Source organism: Protopterus annectens, chromosome 12.part0 (assembly GCF_019279795.1).
Source record: "Protopterus annectens isolate FY-2018-M chromosome 12.part0, PAN1.0, whole genome shotgun sequence".
Taxonomy (NCBI): Eukaryota; Metazoa; Chordata; order Ceratodontiformes; family Protopteridae; genus Protopterus; species Protopterus annectens.
The window spans coordinates 1,348,922,702-1,348,945,322 of NC_056746.1; the positions used below are offsets into that span (position 1 = coordinate 1,348,922,702).

The 22,621-nt window shown below is 40.3% G+C and overlaps 1 protein-coding gene across 2 annotated transcripts in view; it reads left to right on the forward strand.

Moving 5' to 3' along the window:
* Window positions 1-22,621, forward strand: part of COL9A3 (collagen type IX alpha 3 chain) — a 727,303-nt gene that overhangs the window by 573,334 nt on the left and 131,348 nt on the right. For both annotated transcript variants that reach the window (XM_044090399.1, XM_044090400.1), the window contains exon 30: window positions 1,858-2,040. In XM_044090399.1, the coding sequence (XP_043946334.1) occupies window positions 1,858-2,040 (183 nt within the window). The remainder of the gene's footprint in view (window positions 1-1,857; window positions 2,041-22,621) is intronic.

Sequence of the window (22,621 nt, forward strand, 5' to 3'; positions counted from 1 at the left end):
AAACATTGCATCTGTAGTGCTCTTTCCTTGCATGAAACCATACTGCTGATCGCTAATCATAACCTCCTTTCTTAACCTAGCTTCCACTACTCTTTCCCATAACTTCAAGCTGTGACTGATCAGTTTTATCCTTCTGTAGTTACTACAGCTCTGCACAATCACCCTTATTCTTAAAAATAGGTACCAAAACACTTTCTCCACTCCTCAGGCATCCTCTGACTTTCCAAGATTTTATTAAACAATCTGGTTAAGAACTCCACTGCCATTTCTCCTAAGTACCTCCATGCTTCCACATGTCATCTGGACCAACAGCCTTTCCATTCTTCATCCTCTTCATAGCTGTCCGTACTTCCTCCTTGCTAATCTGTTTCACTTCCCGATTCATTATCCCCACATTATCCAACCTTCTCTCTCTCTCATTTATCAGCCCTTCAAAGTACTCTTTCCATCTGCTCAACACACTCTCCTCGCTTGCGAGTAAGTTTCCCTCGCTGTCCTTTATCACCCTTACCTGCTGCACATCTTTCCCAGCTCGGTCCCTCTGTCTAGCCAATCGGTACAGGTCCTTTTCTCCTTTAGTGCCCAACCTTTCATACAACTCTCCATATGCCTTATCCTTAGCCACCTCTCTCTCTGCCATGCTCCTAATCTCCTTATACTCCTCTCTACTTTCATCTCTCTGACAATCCCACTTCTTCGCCAGCCTCCTCCTCTGTATACTCTCCTGCACTTCCTCATTCCACCACCAGGTCTCCTCTGTCCAGATGTCACACCAAGCACCTTTCTAGCAGTCTCCCTTACCATCTCTGCTGTAGATACCCAGCTATTTGGTAACTCTTCACTACCCCTCAGTGCCTATTTTAACTCTTCCCTGAACTCCACCTCACAATCACCCTTTTTCAACTTCCACCATTTGATCCTTGGCACTGTTCTCACACTTGTCCTCCTCTTCTTGATCACCAACACCATCCTACACACCACCATTCTATGCTGCCTAACTACACTTTCCCCTGTCACCACTTTACAGTCTCCAATATGTAATTAAACTGGAATATTTATTTTGCACAGTGGCACAGCAGATAGTGTTGTTGCCTCACAGGAAGAGGCTCCCTGGTTCGATTCTTGGCGGGGTGCCTTCTGTGCAGAGTCTGCATGTTCTCCCTGTGTTCACGAGGGTTTCCTCTGGGTGCTTCAGTTTCCTCTCACATTCCGAAGACATGCAGTAAATGGAATAGACACACTAAATTGACCAGAAGTCCGTGGTGTGGAAGTACAGTGGCAGGGTTACCCACCTTAACCTTAGTTCTAGATAACTGTCACTGTTGAAGTGACACCCCAACCCCATGTGCAAAAATAGGAAAAAGGGGTTGAAGATGGGATTCACTCTGCAATATATACAAGAGTGTGTGTGTGTGTGTGTGTGTATGGAGATATATATCTACAGGTCATATGTATATAATAAGGGTAACTGAATTTAGTCAATTTCACATATGACTAACATCTGCTTATTTAACAAAATTTAGTTGGCTACTCAAATGGTAGACAGGTGTGTGAGAAAGCACAATTCCCAGGGTTGGGAAATATGCCCTTTTATGAAACTGTGCGATCTCGGAGTTGGTATATATAATTAGCAGGGGTGTGGGGGCACAGCCCCCGCTACAAAAAAAACACTGTTTTAATTTGCATGCACAGAGGGCTGTAGATATGCATATATGTGTATGCGCATGCCTGTTTTACTTTCTTGACTGTTAGTTGCTTTATTTTCTGGAGAAGTAAACTGATATTCAGTATCTGGCAAACTAAATAAAACATTAAAATACTCCCACATAGTACATTAACATTTCGTTTATCTTACAGATCAGATTGCACAATTAGCTGCCAATTTGCGAAGGCCTTTGTCTCCTGGCATGGTTGGACGCCCTGGACCTGCTGGCCCACCTGGAACTCCCGGAGCATCTGGCAAGATTGGTCATCCCGGAAACCGTGGACCACCTGGATACAGAGGGCCTCCCGGAGAACTTGGAGACCCTGGTCCCAGAGGTAAGAGGAGTCCAAATGCAGTTAGGGAAGTAAAAACTGTCAGTGAAGGAATTTAAGTGAAATGTGTCCATATTACTAAATGAAACAGCCATCATGATTTCCTTTTAAGATAATTTCACCCGATGTAAGTGAAGAAATTTTGTGCACTACGAGGAAGAGCTGATAGAAAACTATACCCTAAATGTAACATTTATCCCACTGTCAAATTTTCCTGTAGTAATCACCCATACATTGCCACATATAAAAAAGCATGGCTTAGCTGCGTCTCCCTTTGTATGCTATTTCTGTGCTGCTCAGCTTCCTTGGTGCATTCCATGTTGGGATTGTATAACTCTCAATGGGCACATTCTCTAACTTATCCTGTGTGCCCCACGCAATACCATGTCACTTTATTGCCCTCCTACTGGTGTCTTATCTCTACATATTCAACTGGCACTCTGTTTCTGCAGTTGTGCATCATATCATCGAAGGTAGCTTTGCTTGAGAAAAAAAAAACAACAGTAGGTTTAAATGACAATGTACTCATGACTGAAAAACATTTGACACAATATATATACACAACATAAAAAGCTTTTTTTATTTTTGCACGGGGGGGCAAGCTCTGAACCCCCCACCTCTACTTAATTATATATCAACTCCACAGTCGCACACCAGTGGACAAAAGGAAATCACCACACCCAGTGAATCAGTGGTGACGTATAAATGTCGGATACAACATGACAGAAGACATTGCCAGTCCACACAAAATCTTCTAAATTACGTCACTAACAATGCCCATGATCAAAACTGACACCAGAAGTATCATATATTGACTTCTACAGTTTTCAGAGAACTGGCTTTTCAGTCAGAAGTACATTCAGTCATTTTAACTTGCTGTTTCTTTCGGTCACCTCTGCACATATCTTGCTGCCTCCATCTTCTCAAAGTTGACTTGGCTCACTCCAACCACTTCCCTCTACACCCTCAACTCCTTTATTCTGTCTTTGAAGATTTGTATATAAACTGTATACATGCTGTTATTCAGTGCTGCATACAAAATTGTTTCTGCACGTTTATACCTTTTCTGTGTAACGTTTTCTGTTCATTGCTTGTCAACTCGCAAGCTGAGATGGAAACTGGTCAGTGTTGTTCAGTGTTCTACCCTGGTTAACTAAGTCAATCAAATAATAAAAACACTTTAGTGTTTTCTAAGGGAACAGGTCTCACTGGCTTCTGCAGCTAATTTCCTACTGCACTAAGCGTGAGAATCAAGAAAAGCATATTCAGCAAGGTGCTTACAGTGCTGCCTTTTATAAAACCTGTCCGCTTTCCTGTGTGAGGCAGCTTAATTGGATTTTTTTTATTGTATTTTTAAACAGGGTAGATTAGAGTCGGCCTAGGAGCACTGACTGGGTAAAGTGACATAGTCAGAGTCTTACAGTAGTTGGACGCTGAATGGAATCAAACCCTGGACTGTAGGAAGTAAATCAGAACTGCTTATAGCCTTAATCTTCTACACAAAATGCAAGATGTGAATTTTCTGAAGCTATTACAATACAGGGGATGAGCAGTTCTGCTGTTACAGATAAATAGTGAGACCAGGAAAGAAAAGGAAACTCTATAGTCTTATCTGAAAAAGTGAGCTAGTGCAGGGGGAAAAATACTAGCTAAAGAAATTTCTTCTATTTATAAAAGCAGCCCATTTGGCCAGTGTTTGTAAATAAAAGGGCCTGTGTAATCTGTTTAGAAGCTGGCAAAACAGCACAAATTAAAAGGAGTCACTGAAAAAAAAATGTCCAGACAGTGTTTAGTGATTCTTAAAAAAGATGCTGATCTGAGTAATCCATTCTAAATGAAGGTACAACAATGTAAAACAAAGAAATGCAAATAAAGTCACACTGGGGTCAAAAACAATGCCACATTAGTAATGAAAGCTTCCATCAGGCCACACAGGGGAACAGCAAATTCTAGAACACTTCTGTACAGTATTAATGTCGCTGTAGCATTCAGAAGATCGGTGGTGTAGTGGTTAGCATTGTCGCCTCACAGCAACAGGCTCCCCGGTTCGATTCTCGGCTGGAATGCCTTCTGTGTGGAGTCTGGATGTCCTCCCAGTGAGTGATGAAATGTTAAAAGACATGCAGGTAGGTGTGTGCACGTGAATGTGTGTTTGCCTTCTCTGAAGGTTGGGCGCCGGGCTGGCAACTCGACACCGTAAAAATCCACTGCTAAGCATAAGCGGACCAGAGATTCGCTGTGGCAACCCCTAACCGGGAAAAGCCGAAAGACTTGAGAAGATCAAGGTAGGATTAAAGTTTTTTTTCCAGTTTCTAGTTGAAGAAAGCTTTAAAAACAAATAGTTAGTAGTCTAAGATATAGACACTGCTGGGCAGAATAAGGGGGTGCGTACATTCTTGGGTGTGCCATCCTTCAGGTGACATGTTAAACCAAGGCCCCATCTGCTTGAGTTGGTGGTAGCTCAGGTGAATGTAAAAGATCCTGCAGCTCTTATCAAAAAGAAGTTTCCTGGCCAAAATTTCCCTAGTCAGTAAGCATACCAGGGTCCCTATTAATTATTTGAACTTTTTAAAGTTTGAATGTCATATGGTCGACACCATATGATCAAACTTTAAAAGCAATAGCTCAGTATGGTGCAGAATGGGAAAATTTCCCTTTTCTGCACTGAAGTGCGATCTCGGAGTTGGTATATTTAAGTGGGGGGTGTGGGGGGGGGTGCAGGGGGCTTGCCCCCCTGCTCAGAGCGTTGAGATAATTTTTTTTTTTTGTAAAAATTTTTTATTATATTTTCGATGTTTCAAACTTTGCTCATATGTTGTCGAACATATGAGGTTCGAAGTTTTGAAACTTTGAATATGTAATATAGACCCGGATACCACCTCAGGTCTCCCCTGAAGAGAGGCCATTTGCCTTGTGGGACTAACCTGGACAACAAAGTGTAAGTGAATAAACAAACATAACTAAAATAATATCAATAACTCTGTAAGCTCTGGTTGTCTGGCTGTGGCTAACATTTATTCAGATTGTAACTGGCCAGCTCAGTCCTAAATAATTAGCATTATCATTCTGTTAGATACTTTCTTCTGTGTAAGAAACAAAAAGTCATGCCTATTTTAACAAGTGTTCCTTGAGGACAGGAAATACCAGATAGACATAGGCTGAAGATTATATGAGGGAAATGTGCACCAGATCAGTGGGATGGCATATCGATTTAAACACATGCACAACCAGTGCTCTACAAAGGAAGGTTTGTGCTTAAAATGTTACCAAATGTGTTCAGACTTGCTGTCTGCAAATTCAACCTGCTGACTCTTCAGCTAAACATGACTATCCTCTCAGTTAGGTAGCAGTTACGTGAGACATATTTTGTTTTCAAGTGTTTTATGTACTTTTTGGTTTTCCTGTCTTTATAATCATTCAGACTAAAAGTACCCCATGCAAGTTACTCTAATATCCCTTTTATCCAGTTTTTCCCTTATCTTTACTTTCACTGATACTGTTGGTCTCTGGAAGCCTGATACAGTTTTGTCACCTGGATAACCACTTCCATTGTCTGCATTACAACAAACGTCCTTCGAATAGTGCTCTGGTTGTTATTCCAGAAGACTCCTTATTAGTTTGCATGGCCTAACAGAGCAAGTTTTATTTTTAATGTCGTCTCCCCTTTCAGTGTAATTATTTTAAAACTGGAATGTAAATAAACAGTTTTAAATCTTCATTACACCAGCTATCCTCTTGACCTTTACTTAACAACATTACTGCTGTATGTCTAGACATAATGTCAAGACTTCATTACACCAGTTATCCCCCCTAATCTTTACTGAACAACATTACTGCTGTACATCTGGACACACTGTAAAGGCTTCATTACACCAGCTATCCCCCTAACCTTTACTGAACAACATTACTGCTGTACGTCTAGACACAATGTCAAGGCTTCATTACACCAGCTATCCCCCTGACCTTTACTGTACAATACGACTACTGTACTTTTACACATGCCACAGTTACACTAATCCAACTGAAAGTTCTTTTCTTTTTCAGGAAAGAAGACATGGGTCCTTTCTGTCCCTTTACTTCCTTGGCTAACCCGCTTATACCCAGGTCTGATCCTCAAACTGAATCCTTAGCAACAAAGAATAAAAGCTAATCACTGCACTTACACACTAGTAAACTGGATGGTTTACGTTATGTTCCCTCCTTGCAAACCATATATACGTCTGGGGGTTGTCCCAAATTTCTGCTTTTGTCAATAAGGTTACCTTCCAAAGGGGGCAGAGTAACAAAAGGTTCTGTGGTTTTACACTTGCCTCTCCTTTTTTGCATAGAGGCATAGCTGACACTTTGCCTAGGTGGACTATGTAAAGGAGCGACCCATGTCCAGGTTTCAAGACCTATCCCTAGCACCTTGGAGGACACCATTATCAAGACCTCTGAGCCATGGTAACATGAGGTAGACATATAAACACAAAGAAGGTGGTCTCTGTGCCAAACCGCAAACAAGTAAATGAAACAAGGCACAGCTGTTCCAGCTATAATGTACGAAAAACTTTTATTGCACAAACCACAGAAGGTAGACTCCACACAAATAACGCTGCTACAGTTGTCTTATATGTTTTCGTCAGCTAACTTCATCAGAATGAAGTAACCACATCAATTCCTCCCTATATATGCATTTGTAATTTAATTGAATCCATTCAAATCATCCAACCCATTAAATACACTTAAATGTGCAATGTCAAACAGCACAAAAGACAGACTTGTAACTATAAAATTTCAAGTGTTACTAAAATCACAACCAATAAATAATACATATACTATTGATAAAACTTATAAGTTATATAAGGGACATGTACAAATGTTAAAAATTGTGTATATGTAACTTAAAACGTTTGTATAAAGTAAATTATAATGAATGACAGTCTTGTGCAATAGCACCATCTTATGGTGATAGTTGATAAAAATAATAGGAAAAAGTACAATTCTTCTTCTTCTTTCGGCTTTTTCCCGGTTAGGGGTCGCCACAGCGGATCACCTTGTCCGCACATTGAATGGCAGTGGAGTTTTACAGTGTCGAGTTGCCAGCCCGGCGCCCAACCTTCCACAGAAGGCACACTCACACGCACACCTAGGGCCAATTTAGAGTGTCCAATCCACCTGCAGCATGTCTTTGGGATGTGGGAGGAAACCGGAGCACCCGGAGGAAACCCACGCGACCACAGGGAGGACATGCAGACTCCGCACAGAAGGCACCCCAGCTGAGGATCGAACTGGAGAACCTCTTGCTGTGAGGCGGCAATGCTAACCACTGCACCACCGTGGCCGCCCTAATAGGAAAAAGTACAATTAATTTTTTTAAAAAGAGAAATATCTAATCATGTTAAATAGTAGATGTTTGTTCAACATAAGTTAAAATCTTATAAAAATTATATAAATATACACAAATATATATATTATATTACAATTTTGCAGATCTTCGTTTTAAAACAGGTTTTAGGGAAACCATTTCATTCAGACCAGGGGAGCTACTGGCATCCAGTATTTGCCAATATAACTCTTTATATTCTAAACAAGCTTCCCATGGTCCTCCCCTGGGATCTACAGGAACCTCTTCTATAACAAAGAACTGGAATTTTACCTGATCACATACTAATGTGTGTTTGTATAAGGCATTATTGACATTTCCTTTCCTCGTGTCATAATTATGTTCATATCACCTTTGCTTTAATTTTCTCTCGGTTTTACCAATATAGGAGGAATCACATGCTTCACATACTGCAATGTATACTAACCCACTAGTGTTACAATTTGTTACAATATAGGAGGAATCACATGCTTCACATAGTTACAATATAGAAGGAATCACATGCTTCACATACTGCAATGTATACTAACCCACTAGTGTTACAATTTGTTACAATATAGAAGGAATCACATGCTTCACATACTGCAATGTATACTAACCCACTAGTGTTACAATTTGCAAAACTCTTTGTTGTAATAAGTCTACCTCTACTTTTAAAACAAATTTTCACTTTCCTTCACATTACAATAGGGACAACTACCACACTTACTTGTCCCTTTCTTGTGGGCCATGATTGGCTCCTTCTATAATATTTTTAATATTATGACCTTTTCTGTATGTTAACCTGAGAGGTTCTTCAAAATTCAATTTCAAATCAGTTAGACTAGCAAATTTATTCCATTCCTTATTAATATTTCTAATCAAATAAAACACCCCGTCATATGTGATGGTCAAGGCAGACTGGTACCGTTTCCCACCCGGGTGATGTTCTTTAATATTTACTGTATTTTCAATATTTCTTAATACAGGTGAAATCTAGTCATCCTTGCCTTGACTACCTCTTCAATAATGTTTTGTAAAAAATCACCTGGGTAGCCTCTTTCCTTTAACATATTTACAATATATTCACATTCTTGTTTGAAATCATGCTCATTCGAGGTCATTCTACTTGCTCTCACCAGTTGTCCTTTAACAATTGCCTTCTTTTGGTGTGGCGGGTGAGAGCTAGTGTAATGTAAGTATGTATTGGAAAAGGTTCCTTTCCTGTAAATTTTAGATTTAAAACCTGTATTGGTTCTCTGAATATTAACATCTGAAAAACAAAGCTCAATGAAATCAACATTATAAGTAAATTTTAAAAATTCTGTTGTACTTAAAATGAATTCATAAAATTCTATAAACTTTTCTTTTGTACTGTTCCAGAAAAGACAGACATCATCCAAAAACGCCCATAATAATTCCAACACTGTTGGAACTCTGAATTAAAAGCAAACTTGTTCTTCCAATACAATAAAATAATGTTGGCATATGTGGGTGCACAATGTGCACCCACTGCCACCTTTTAATTGCCTATACTATTCTCCCTGAAAATATATAAAGTTATTCTTCAGAATTAAATCCATGAGTACTAGGCATGTACGAAACACCGTAAAGGGGATGGCGTTACTTTCCAAGAATTCCTCGAACCATGCTAGACCTATATCGTGGGGAATACATGTAAACAGTTCCACCATGTCCAAGGTTATAAAAAAAAGAAGTGTTCTGTTGGTCAGTATTATCTACGTCTTAAAAAAATCCCATGAATATTTTAAGATATTGGGATGTTCCATCACTGTTTAAAAAAATCCCATGAATCTTTTAAGAGATTGGGACGTTCCATCACTGTTTAAAAAAATCCCATGAATCTTTTAAGATATTGGGATGTTCCATCACTGTTTAAAAAAATCCCATGAATCTTTTAAGATATTGGGATGTTCCATCACTGTTTAAAAAAATCCCATGAATCTTTTAAGATATTGGGATGTTCCATCACTGTTTAAAAAAATCCCATGAATCTTTTAAGATATTGGGATGTTCCATCACTGTTTTAAATGAACATCTATATACTTGGCAAGGGGAGCTGTTAAAGAAACGTCAGCCGAAACTATAGGTCTTAAAGGCGGATCTCTCTGGTTTTTATGGACCTTAGGTACGCCGAAAATGGAGGGAACTCTAGGTTTCTCAACATATAAAAAAAGTTTCAAGGTCTATTAGTCCCTCTAATACCAAATCATTTAGACATACCGTAAGTTTCCTATGTGCTATATTGAATTAATTTACTGATACCCTCTCATAGGTATTTTCATCATTAAGCATTTCAAACATTTTGGCATCATAGGCAATCTGGTCCATTAAAACCACACAACCCCCCCCCCCCCCCCCCCCCGTCAGGCTTCATGATCCTAAGATTTTTGTTTTCTTTACAGAATGCTAAAATATCCAATTCTTCTTTGGAAAGATTTGAATTCACTTTGTTGTATTTTAGTTTCTCCCCAAGTTCTTTTTCTAATAAATTCTCGAAGTGTTTGAGCTGTGGGTGTAGGGGTGGATTAAACATACTCTTTCTTTAAAACAGAAATATCTTTTTCCATCTCCCTACCATTAAAAAACAGCTCTAAATTCTTCTGTTTAATAAACATCTTCACATCCACTAGTAGGTTAACAATGTTGGCCTTGACCCTGGGAATGAAGGTGAATACTTTAGTAAATAAATTAAAATCTGCTTTAGCAATGGAAATATCAGTGAGGTTAAATATTAAAACCTTTATAACTAAAAACACCACCGTTAAAACCAATATCCGCTGTAACTATTGTCTCCAGTATGTGTTCCTCCCTTTTTGCTGGTAGTTCCTATTTCTGTAATTTATAGGTTCCTTTTTCTTTAACCTTTCTGGTTTAATCTCTCAGGTTAACATACAGAAAAGGTAGTAATATTAAAAATATTATAGAAGGAGCCAATCATGGCCCACAAAAAACCCACAAGAAAGGGACAAGTAAGTGTGGTAGTTGTCCCTATTGTAATGTGAAGGAAAGTGAAAATTTGTTTTAAAAGTAGAGGTAGACTTATTACAACAAAGGGTTTTGCAAATTGTAACACTAGTGGGTTAGTATACATTGCAGTATGTGAAGCATGTGATTCCTTCTATATTGGTAAAACCGAGAGAAAATTAAAGCAAAGGTGATATGAACATAATTATGACACGAGGAAAGGAAATGTCAATAATGCCTTATACAAACACACATTAGTATGTGATCAGGTAAAATTCCAGTTCTTTGTTATAGAAGAGGTCCCAGGGGAGGACCATGGGAAGCTTGTTTAGAATATAAAGTGTTATATTGGCAAATACTGGATGCCAGTAGCTCCCCTGGTCTGAATGAAATGGTTTCCCTAAAACCTGTTTTAAAACGAAGATCTGCAAAATTGTAATATAATATATATATTTGTGTATATTTATATAATTTTTATAAGATTTTAACTTATGTTGAACAAACATCTACTATTTAACATGATTAGATATTTCTTTTTAAAAAATTAATTGTATTTTCCTATTATTTTTATCAACTATCACCATAAGATGGTGCTATTGCACAAGACTGTCATTCATTATAATTTACTTTATACAAACGTTTTAAGTTACATATACACAATTTTTAACATTTGTACATGTCCCTTATATAACTTATAAGTTTTATCAATAGTATATGTATTATTTATTGGTTGTGATTTTAGTAACACTTGAAATTTTATAGTTACAAGTCTGTCTTTTGTGCTGTTTGACATTGCACATTTAAGTGTATTTAATGGGTTGGATGATTTGAATGGATTCAATTAAATTACAAATGCATATATAGGGAGGAATTGATGTGGTTACTTCATTCTGATGAAGTTAGCTGACGAAAACGTATAAGACAACTGTAGCAGCGTTATTTGTGTGAAGTCTACCTTCTGTGGTTTGTGCAATAAAAGTTTTTTGTACATTATAGCTGGAACAGCTGTGCCTTTTTCATGAGGTAGACATATATTTGATGGATTTCTTGCATGGACTCAAACTCAATGCTAAAAAATGCATTATCACCCCTTCAGTAAAAACGATATCCCTTCAGATATCCCTTCAGACTATCATAAATAATACACTAAGTAACAACTCCGTAGTGAGAGCCTTGGGAACGCAAACCGACTGTAGACAAAACTTTGACCACCTTATGTCTACTGTGGTAAGGAATGCATTCTACGTTGCACACCTCATTAGCAAAGGCATTGCTTTGAGCGCGAAAGAGGTCACAACACTTCTATACTCGATCCTCATCAGGTTATTAATTGAGTATAATGCTCCCATTGGTATGTACCTTACCAGACACCTGCAGCAATTTGAGAGACCTCAGAGATTTCTAACCAAGAAAGTTCAGGGTCTCCAACACGTCATACATTTACAGAATAAAATCATTGTGACTGTACTCAGCAGTGTACAGACTACTTGGGGAGACTTGTGGCTGACCTACAGAGCAATCTGAGATCCAAGCCTACTGGAAATGCTGCACAACTGCAAGTCAATTGGGACAAGAGTCACCCGTTCCAGGGACCTTAACCTGGCCTGTGACATAAATAGGACATGCTGGAGAGACAGATACGTCTCTCAGAGGTTGCGACTCCTCTGGACTAGGCTACCAATTCACATCAAACAGAGCCCCCTCTATGACCCTCATGTTCTTCGTGTTTCACTGTTGCAGTCATTACATTTGGGTAATCCTGCTGGCAGGTTGCCCCTCAGTCTGCCTGAATTCCAAAGTCTTGGGTCCTGCGGCAGCTGCTGTAGCCCCTTCCCTGACGTCAGGTCGCCAGGGGTATAAAAGATGCGGCCGCCATTTTCTTTAGTCTTTCTTGCCACGCGGTGCCCGAAGCAGAAGCAGTTCGCAGGTGCCGGTTGGCTGACTCTTGAGATTTTCGTGTTCAAATTTCAGATCCGAAGTCTTCAATAAAGCTAAGTACCCCGTTGGAGAAACTTTTTTCTTGCTCTAGACCGATGTCAGAAAAAAGTAAATAATTGTATTTCTTGTGGAAAGCAAATACCTCATAAGGACTTTCATTCTTACTGTATTCCTTGCCTAGGCCCTGATCACGTTTCTGGTTGTCGGTTTTGTGCTAGATTTAACCAAAGCACTATTAAGCGTTGGTATGATTTTGCTTTAAACTATTTTGGACGTGGGTTTAATTATCCAGAAATGTCGGATAGCCGTCAGACTACCGGAGTTAATAAAAAAACGCAAAGAAAAGGAGAGAGAGAGAGACAACCGCGCGCTACCGACTCCCACGTGGATTCGGCCATGCCGCTGGAAACTCAAGTTATAACTCAAGTTATTGGAGCCTCGGATACTATTCCTTCAGATGGGTCAGGAGCCGCTGAGCAGGCACCAGCTTCTGAGGGTGTATTCAAACCTAAACATCTTTACATTAAACCAACCTCAGCTTCAAAGGCAAGACTAAAGCACTTTCTAAAGCAAAGAAACAAACTCAAAAGCCACGTGGATAGGCCTCTCAATGCTCAGATGCTCAAAATGGCCGAAGACTTAATTACCTTGATCAGGGGTTCCCATCACCCTCCTGATAAGAGGCTTAGGCAAGAGACAGACTATGAATCTTCAGATCAGGTTTCTATTTCTTCTGATTAGGAATATTCTCTTCCCCCCATAAGGATTCTGATGCTGAAGAATCTATACCTTCAGCTTCTCCTCCAGAGGACTATTCTTTTGGGGAAATCTTGCATACCATGAGGGAGCGGATTTTTCAGAATCTAAAAAGAGGCTCAGGGATTTCCTTTTACTACCTAAACATAGGCCACTAGCCATTCCACCTGTGTTATTGTTGATGATGCGTTTTCGGAGTCTAGTCTTACCCCGGACTCCTTACCTCCAGCTCCTGTTAAGCCTGACAGGTATTACAGGTTTCCTGACTCTCAAATTCTTTTTTAAAAGCCCTGCTGCAGACCCAGAAACTATTTCACAGGGTCCCAAAGGAGTTAAGGCTTCCGCTACAAAAAACCCTACCCCCTCTGACAGAGATTCTAGGGCACTGGATAGATGGGGAAAAAAGGTTTACACATCTGCTACGTTGGCTATAAGGGCCAACTGTCGGTTTCATATGCTCAGATAGCAACATGTCATGGCATTGCTTAAACAGAAAATGTTATTACACTCTGTGCAGAAGACAAGGAAATGCAGGATTTATTGTATGTAGCTGAACAAGTTGGAAAGCATACTTTGCAATGTGGTTTTGATTCTTTGGAGGCCTCCTGCAGGGCCGCAGTTACGGGTTTTGTAATTAGGAGGCATGCTTGGTTAAAGGAACAAAATCTGCCTGATCATGTCAAAGTTAAATTATTGGATGCACCTTTACAGCATGATACTTTGTTTGGTGTTAAGGCAGAGGAGGTGTTAAAGAAAATGGAGGACAAAGCTAAATCTATGCAAACTGTCAAAGATTTTTTACAAGTACAGCCACCTAGGTTTAGTAGACACTGGCCTACAAAAAACTGGTCCTTTCCTGTGTCAGACAGACCTCAAAGGGGCAGATCCCAGGAGCAAGGTTCCTAAAGGTCAAAGCAATGGGGTACTTCTACCTCCAAAGTTGGAGAAGACAAATCACAACCATACAGGAAACAGTCCCAATGACTTCCCCCTGCCTGCACCAAGCACTTATCTCCTGGCAGCCCCCTTAGGGGGGAAAATTAGCACTTTTTTCTCAAAATTGGCACATTATAACCCAGGACAAGTGGTTTCTAAATATCGTGTCACAAAGGTACAAGTTCCATTTCCATAACCTGCCAAAGGCAACAGCTGGCCAGATCTGCCAAAAAATCAATGGGCAGAGGCACAAAAACAAATCTCATCCCTCATGGACATGGGGGCCATTCAACAAGTACCAGAGCAAGAGCCGGGACAAGGATTTCACTCAAGACTGTTCTTGGTACCCAGAAAGGACAAGACCAGGAGACCAATACTGGACCTGTCTATTCTGAACACTTTCCTGGATATTCCAAAATTCAAGATGATGACTTTGCAGCAGCTTCTGCCCATGCTGGGCAAGAACGCTTGGCTGGTGACTTTAGACCTAAGAGAGGCATACCTGCATGTCCCAATCAGACAATTATGCAGAAGATACCTCAGATTCAAGGCTGGCTCAATGCATTACCAATTCTCTGCACTGCCCTTTGGCTTATCTACTGTGCCCAGGGTCTTTACAAAGTGCCTGGCACCAGTAATTGCATTCTGCAGATAAAGAGGAATACAAATATATACTTACTTGGACGACTGTCTAATTCAAGCAGATTACAAGGACATTATTCTACAGCATCTGATGTTTGTGAAAAGACTTCTAACATGCCTAGGGTACACAGTCAATGAAAAGAAATCAAAACTAGTACCTTCTTGAGATAATATTCCTGGGTGCAAGCTTAAATACAACTGCCCAGATGGCTTATCTCATGCCAGACAAAGGCAACTGACTACCTATTTCAAAATGTTGGCAACAAAGGCCCAGTTATCTGCAAGAAAAATTCTGCAGGCTTTGGGCTTCATGGCATCCTGCATCCTACTAATTCCATATGCAAGACTGCATATGAGGAAACTTCAATGGTATCTAAAAAGTGTTTGGACTCAACATTGTCACAGCCTGGAAACAATGATTACTCTCATTCCCTGCCTACAACAGGAGTTTCTATGGTGGGCAAAGGCTTGTCACCAAAACAAGGGACAGCCACACTAACAACGGATGCATCAGATTATGCCTGAGTGGCCCACATGGCAGGAAGATGCATTCAGGGCACACGGTCCTCATCCCAAATACATCTACATATCAATCGAAAAGAGATGCTAGCTGTTCAGAATGCCCAGACAGCCTTCAAGGACCTACTTCATCCGGGACAACTACTGATAGACAGACAACACCACGGTCATGTGGTATATAAACAAGCAGGGGGGCACACATTCGTACCCCCTTTGCAGACTAGCCATGACTTTGTGGGACACAGCATTAACTTACCAAGTACATCTGCAGGCACAATTCCTGCCAGGAAGGAAAAATACTCTGGCAGACTAACTAAGCAGAAACTTCATGGATCCCCATGAGTGGCAGCTGGATCCACAAGTCTTCAGCATGATAACAAGGGAATTGGGGATGCCCGGATAGATCTATTTGCCTCCCCTCACAACTACCAACTAAAAAGATTCTGCACAAGGACTTATCACAGACAAGCATGGAAAGTGGATGCTCTATCTTTCAGCTGGAAAAACCTATCAGTATATGCCTTTCCCCGACTGCTTCTCCTCCCCAAAGTACTCCTAAAGGTCAGACAGGAGAAGCCAAAAATGATACTGATTGCCCCAGACTGGCGCCCGCCAGTACTGGTTTCCAATCCTAAAGAACTTGTCTCAGTGCCCAGCTTGGACCTTACCTCAAATACCTCATCTACTGTCCCAGCAAGACAATCAGATCCTGCACAGCCAACTCAGGACTTTAAACCTGGCAGTATGACGGATAATGTAGTCATACAAAACACACCTCTCAGTAAAGCTGTGATGGATGTCATTTTGGAGGCCTGAAGGCCTAGTACTAGAAAATGTTATGCTGGAAAATGGAAGAGATTCTGGGCTTGGAACCAGGCACAGGGAACTGATACAGCTGTGCCAAATATTCCTCAGATTTTGCAATACTTAACAGAGATGCTGGACAAAGGCCTATCTTTTTCATCTATTAAAATTCATGCCTCTGCCATTTCGGCTCATTACAATACAGAGCCACCAATCTATTCTCATCCCTTACTAAAACAGTACCTCAGAGGAGCCAAAAATCTAAGGCCTCCAAGGAGATCACCAGTGCCTGCATGGGACCTCAACTATGTCTTGGAAAAACTCACCCTGCCTCCTTTTGAGCCAGCTGCTACTGCTGATATAAAGTTTTTATCTTGGAAAACAGCTCTGCTCCTAGCAATAACTTCTGCAAGACGAGTTTCAGAGCTACAGGCACTCATGGCGGTGGAACCTTTTATCATTTTTTATCCATCCAGGGTCTCTGAGGACAAACCCAACATTTATGCCTGAGGTGGTGTCCAGTGTGGCTCTTAACCAAACTATTCATCTGGCAACTTTTTATCCAAAACCACAGAACAAGGGGGAGATAATTCTGCATTCTTTGGACATACACAGACAACTTAGATTCTACTTGGACAGAACCAAAGTTTTCAGAAAGAGCAATTACTAGAGTTTTCAGAAAGAGCAATTACTAGTAGCATATGCTGCAGGATCACAAGGAAAGGCTATCTCAAAGCAGACTATTTCAAAGTGGACAGGCCACTGCATTCATTTCTGCTACTTACACCATGGCAAGCCAGTGCCTAAGGGCATTAGGCCACATTCAACCAGAGCTGCAGCCACGTCAGCAGCCTTTCTCAGGGGAGTACCAACCAAGGACATTTTAGAGGCTGCTACTTGGAGTTCGGTGCACACCTTTACAAAGCACTATCATCTGCCACTCTACTCTAAATCCAGGGCAGGCTTTGCCACTGCAGTTCTGCAGGGCCTCATAGCCGCTCCTAATGCTGTTTAGCTCCAGCCTCCCATCCATAGCTTTGGGACTCTACCCAAACGTAATGACAGCAACAGTGAAACATGAAGAACAAAGTACAGTTTGTGTAAACTTACCATAAATGTAGATGTTCGAGTGTATTCACTGTTGCAGTCCAGGTTACCCACCCGCCATCCCCCTTTCTTCTGATGGAACCTATCTTTCCTTCTCTGATTTATACAACCTATGTGGTGTATTTGCTTGGAGATGAAGGTAAAGTATATATATATATATATATATATATATATATATATATATATATATATATATAAATTTTAGTTACCCTTTTAGGGGGCACCTGACATCTGGGGCATGAAAAACTAAAGAAAATGGCGTCGGCCGCATCTTTTATACCCCTGATGACCTGACGTCAGGGAAGGGGCGACAGCAGCTGATGCAGGACCCAAGACTTTGGAATTCAGGATTACCCAAATATAATGACTGTAACAGTGAATACACTCGAACATCTACATTTATAGTAAGTGTACACAACTGTACTTTTAAGTGTAGCCTGGATGGGAAACTGTAAATTCCTGCCAGGGAATTCACCTATGACCCTCCTAGAAATTGGCAGTCATTGCTAACTAAGATCTCAAATTTAGGCAAGATCCCTTATGTTGGATTTCTCTAGTATTATACTGGGTACACGTGGCTAGGCTTATGAAGACTTTTGAATCAACAGCCCAGTAACCACCTATGAACCTATTTTAATGAAGTAGGAGGATGTGCCAAGATATGAATCTGGTTTTGTCTACCTCCTCAGATATTTCAACTATTGTTAGACCTCAATTCAGACACATCCTAGGGCTTTACACATTATCCTAGGACATACCTCCTCCAGGGGAAAGGGTTGTTTTGGGTGCTTAATTTTCCCTTCAGTAGCCACATTTATTCTACACCTAGATTATTGCATCAAAAGTGGAAATGTACTGCCACAATGGAACAACACTTATCGGGCCAAATTTAACAGACTTTAATGAAACAAGATGTCATTTTATTCTAGTAAGCTTGCTGATTTACGCTGCAGTCAGAATGATTACATACGAGTCCAAATCCATCAGAAGCCCAGACACAAACCATAAAGATGACAGGTCTTTTTCAAAGTTTTGCTTCATACTCTGACATACGACTAAAACACATTAAAAATCCTTTGTATAGTGATAAAGTTACAACTCAAAGTGATAACATGATGATTTTATCGAACACACCAAGTCTAATCCAGGATGCCTTGTTGAAGATGGGGTGGGAGGTTGGCATAATGGTTAATGTGTTTACCTTATAAACCGAAGGTGTAGGGTTTGAGTCTCACATGGGATAACTGGCTAAGCTTAAAATGGTCCATAAGGGCAGTTAGCCTAGTACTAATCTATGAACCTAAGACACAGACCTGTATGAAGTACTCACTATGACAGCATATGATGAAATATCTTTCAGTCACTGCTCCATTGGCTACATGCAGCCCTCTCAGCGAGCAGCGAATCCTGTCAAGGTTTTTTTCTCCCATAAGCAGAAATATGATGCAGCACAGGGGCTGTGATTAATTGCATGCATAACATATGCAAGCCGTTCTCAACTCCACTGGGATTGTCTCACCAGAGTCAGAAGGCAGAAAAATGAGCAAATCAGCTCCCAAAACTAAGCCTGAGAAGAATATGGACATCCAGAAGGAATTGCTGTAAATTCAGAAATCATAACAGGGCAGTTCCTGCACTGGTAAATAGGTACATTTGTATCTTCATTCTGTGCATCACAAAGCTCTGACAAAATATCCACCCTGATGTCAGAGGTGGAGAGAGAACAGTGCAGAAAATGCAGCTAGACTTTCTCTTTCTGCAGTAAGAGCCTTTTCTATAGGTAAGTCAAATCTACCATATTTTCGTGATGGGTGACGCATGCAAGTCAAGACTACAAGGAGACAGCTGCCAGTTGCAAATGTCATCCACCATACTTTATCCTGCATGTAGGACCTTCTCTTGGCAAATGGCCAATCCACCCTCCTGTCCTGATGAGGAGGACAGGCTTAACACGGCTGCGTATTACCATACTGTAGATTTGGTAATGGTACATAAATTAGAATCAATTTTATCAAAAGTACTTAATCTACTCTAACTGTCTAATCCTGGACTTGGTTGTATAAGTATGGAGGGTACCTATCAGAGGTTTGTCGCAGGAAGTTGAGTATTTCAGTTTAATGCCATTTCTTTTATTTAACTGAAAGGCAATCCAATAGCATCTGTTAACTGATGGGAGCTATGCAAACACAGGGGGATAGTAAAAGGGTAGGTGGAATTCACCAAGGAGGCTCCCCTTGTAGATCAACTGATACGTTACCATGTCGGTTACATGTAACATCAGAGAACATGGTGGACTTCTATTCATATGAATCATAAGCAGAATCTCACAACAGCACAGCTCAAAAACTAGCTGTATAGAAAAATCCCAAAAGTAAAGGAAATGAGATGGATGTCTCCATGGTACCGGTACCGGAGCCCTGATTGTGACCCAGCTGAACTGGGTTTGTGCAGTGGCCCAAACAATGAAGTAGTTAATTATGACAATAAAATAATGAAGAGGTGCTGCCTCTACTCCTCTCCTTGGGTAGAGGGTGGAGAGAATGCCTTTGGGGTGTATTTCTCGCTAATGCATCCCCAGTGGAGACGGGAGGTTCATAAAAGGGAGCAGGACCACCTAAAAGGGTACATTAGTAGAGGAAGAGTGATATCCTTAAGCTGCATCTATTGCATTCTTAACCCTGGAGTGGTTAGTCTTGAGCAAAAATCTCCTTACGGCTGCCTGTACGACAGCCATGCTGTAAATGGTCACATCTTGGTGAGAGTGCCGGTCAAGGTCACAGTGATTTGCCATGTACTGGGGACTAAAGAAAAAAGAAAAAGAAATGGGGAATGGCAAGGAATGTCATTGTGAAGATACACGATACTTCATTTAGCTACTGTTATGAGTACCCCACACAACTGTACTAGGATATGCCATTTTCCCTGTCTTTGCAGTACTGGATGTATAGTATACAAAACTATACCTCTAGAAGTCAGGTAGATGCTCTGAAAAACCAGAGGAGAGTCCAAAAAAAAACCCACAGTGACAAAGATGAACAATGTGCCTTGATGGACAGATAAGATACCCAGAAGATAAGCTTAGAAAAGGAACCCAGACATATGGGATTTGAACCTGAAGTGACAGGAAAACTACAGTCCTTGTACCAGAGAGCAGGGGATCTCTGCCACTTTGAGAAACAGGATTTTCAAGCAGAAATGTAGTGTTTTTGCTTCTTGTACAACCACAGAAATGTGGTATGAAAACAGCCCTTCATTGGTACAGAAGCTTCCAGAATCCATACCACACAAGCCATGTAAGAACATCTTTACTGAGTGAAAGGCAAACAAGTCAGAAACTGTCTTTATGTTACAAAGATCATGATTATCCACTCAGAGCTACGAGGATCAACCAAGCCCTTTCTTTTGCCACCTTTTCCAGAACCCTTTGAACCAAAAGAATGGGGGGGGGGGCATAAAGCAGCTCTTTCTCCTGAAGAGGCTGCAAATGACATAGTGTGTGGCCTAGTAAAAACATTTTAAACTTTGGCAACTGATTATCCTCTGAAGAGGTAATCGATCATTGTACATCTGTTCACAAACATTCAAGTTTTTCCACAGACTTTCAAATGAAGTTGCTACTCGTGATTCAGATGAAGTCTCTACAAAAAAATTCTTTGCATCTGGTAGCTGAACTGCTTGCAACTGCATAGTCTTGGACAAAGCTAGGCCCCAAGCTTTCTTGGCTAGCAAAGACTGGGACCTTGTGTCGCTTTGCTGGTTTATCTCATGACTGTTGAATTTGCACTGTTTAACAGAACTACTGCAGGTGGTGGCTCCTTTTTTGAATACCTTCAGTGACAGAAGTACTTCTAGCATTTCTTTTAAATTGTTGTACAACTTTTTTCCCACTGGGATTGTGTAATGCAGACTGATAAGCAAATGGGAATATCTCCTCAAAGTCTGATGTATTCTTGATTTTGAAGGCTGCTGTTTGAGGTAGCAAGAATTCTAAGATTCATGTGTACCATCTGTAACCACCAGTTTGGCTCCTTTATCACATTCAAGATTTGAAGAACAGAAAGCTCAAAAGGTCTGTTGTCCTAATCCCACAGATTGTAATGATAATACTGATAGTTTCTAATGTGGAGTTTGTAATGATAATACTGATAGTTTCTAATGTGGAGACTGTAATGACAATACTGATAGTTTCTAATGTGGAGACTGTAATGACAATACTGATAGTTTCTAATGTGCAGTTTGTAATGATAATACTGATAGTTTCTAATGCGCAGTTTGTAATGATAATACCGATAGTTTCTAATGCGCAGTTTGTAATGATAATACCGATAGTTTCTAATGCGCAGTTTGTAATGATAATACCGATAGTTTCTAATGTGCAGTTTGTAATGATAATACTGATAGTTTCTAATGTGCAGTTTGTAATGATAATACTGATAGTTTCTAATGCGCAGTTTGTAATGATAATACTGATAGTTTCTAATGTGCAGTTTGTAATGATAATACTGATAGTTTCTAATGTGGAGTTTGTAATGATAATACTGATAGTTTCTAATGTGGAGTTTGTAATGATAATACTGATAGTTTCTAATGTGGAGTTTGCACAGGGTTCCATGAGAAGAATGCTGGTTGACATAATCCAACAACACTAGAAATGTCTTTGCTGAAAAGTCCAATGTGATGTGTACTGAAATATGCAATTTCATGAATTCTCTAGTGTGATGAAACACTGCATCTACAGGAGTCTGGGTAGCTCTGGTAACAGACCAGATTTCTTTTCACTTATAATCCAGTGCAGGGACTCCAGAAGAGGAGCAGATGAAACTGTCCATTGAATACTGTGAACTGAAACCTGAACTGGAAATTTACCTATTTGTTAGTTCTTCCAAGGCTGAATGCCAAGAATGTAAACTTGAGTATTATGTTTTTCTATATTGAGCATGGGCTATTTTCCCTGGAGGATGACATACAAGGGACCTTCCTTGGTGGATCTATGGATTTTTGTCTTCTCTCTCCCATTCAGTTCTGAATTTTCTTTTTTGAGGTTCCCATGGCTGGGGGCATGTATATCATACAACACTAGTGCATGCTGTGATGTCCAGGTCCGTAGTGGGAGAATGCACCTTGGCTCTGAGCCTCCCACTTCACTGCAACCACTGAGTATATCAAGAAAAATGATTATCTTAAATCTGCACTGTTAAGTAGTGACCACCAGTTATTTCCTGCTCAGAATAAAGGATAATAATAGTTGATTCTGTTTTCCTAAAAACTTATTCACCTGCTTCAGGTGGGACCTGAGCTGGCAGTGCAGATCCAAAGACAGAAGAGTAATCTCTCCCCTGGTTTTTACTCTGGCAAAGAAAACAGAGCTGGAAGCAGTGATTCTGGCACAATTCAGAAATCACTCTTCGAAGAAATGTGGGTTGATATTAATGGGTGCCAGATGCTTGAGAAAGATCAGAAATAATTCTCTACACAAAGGCCTGTAGCTGTGAGATCATGTGAACAGAAGCTGTGGCCGACAAAAAAAAACAGCAGTTTTCAAGGTATTGT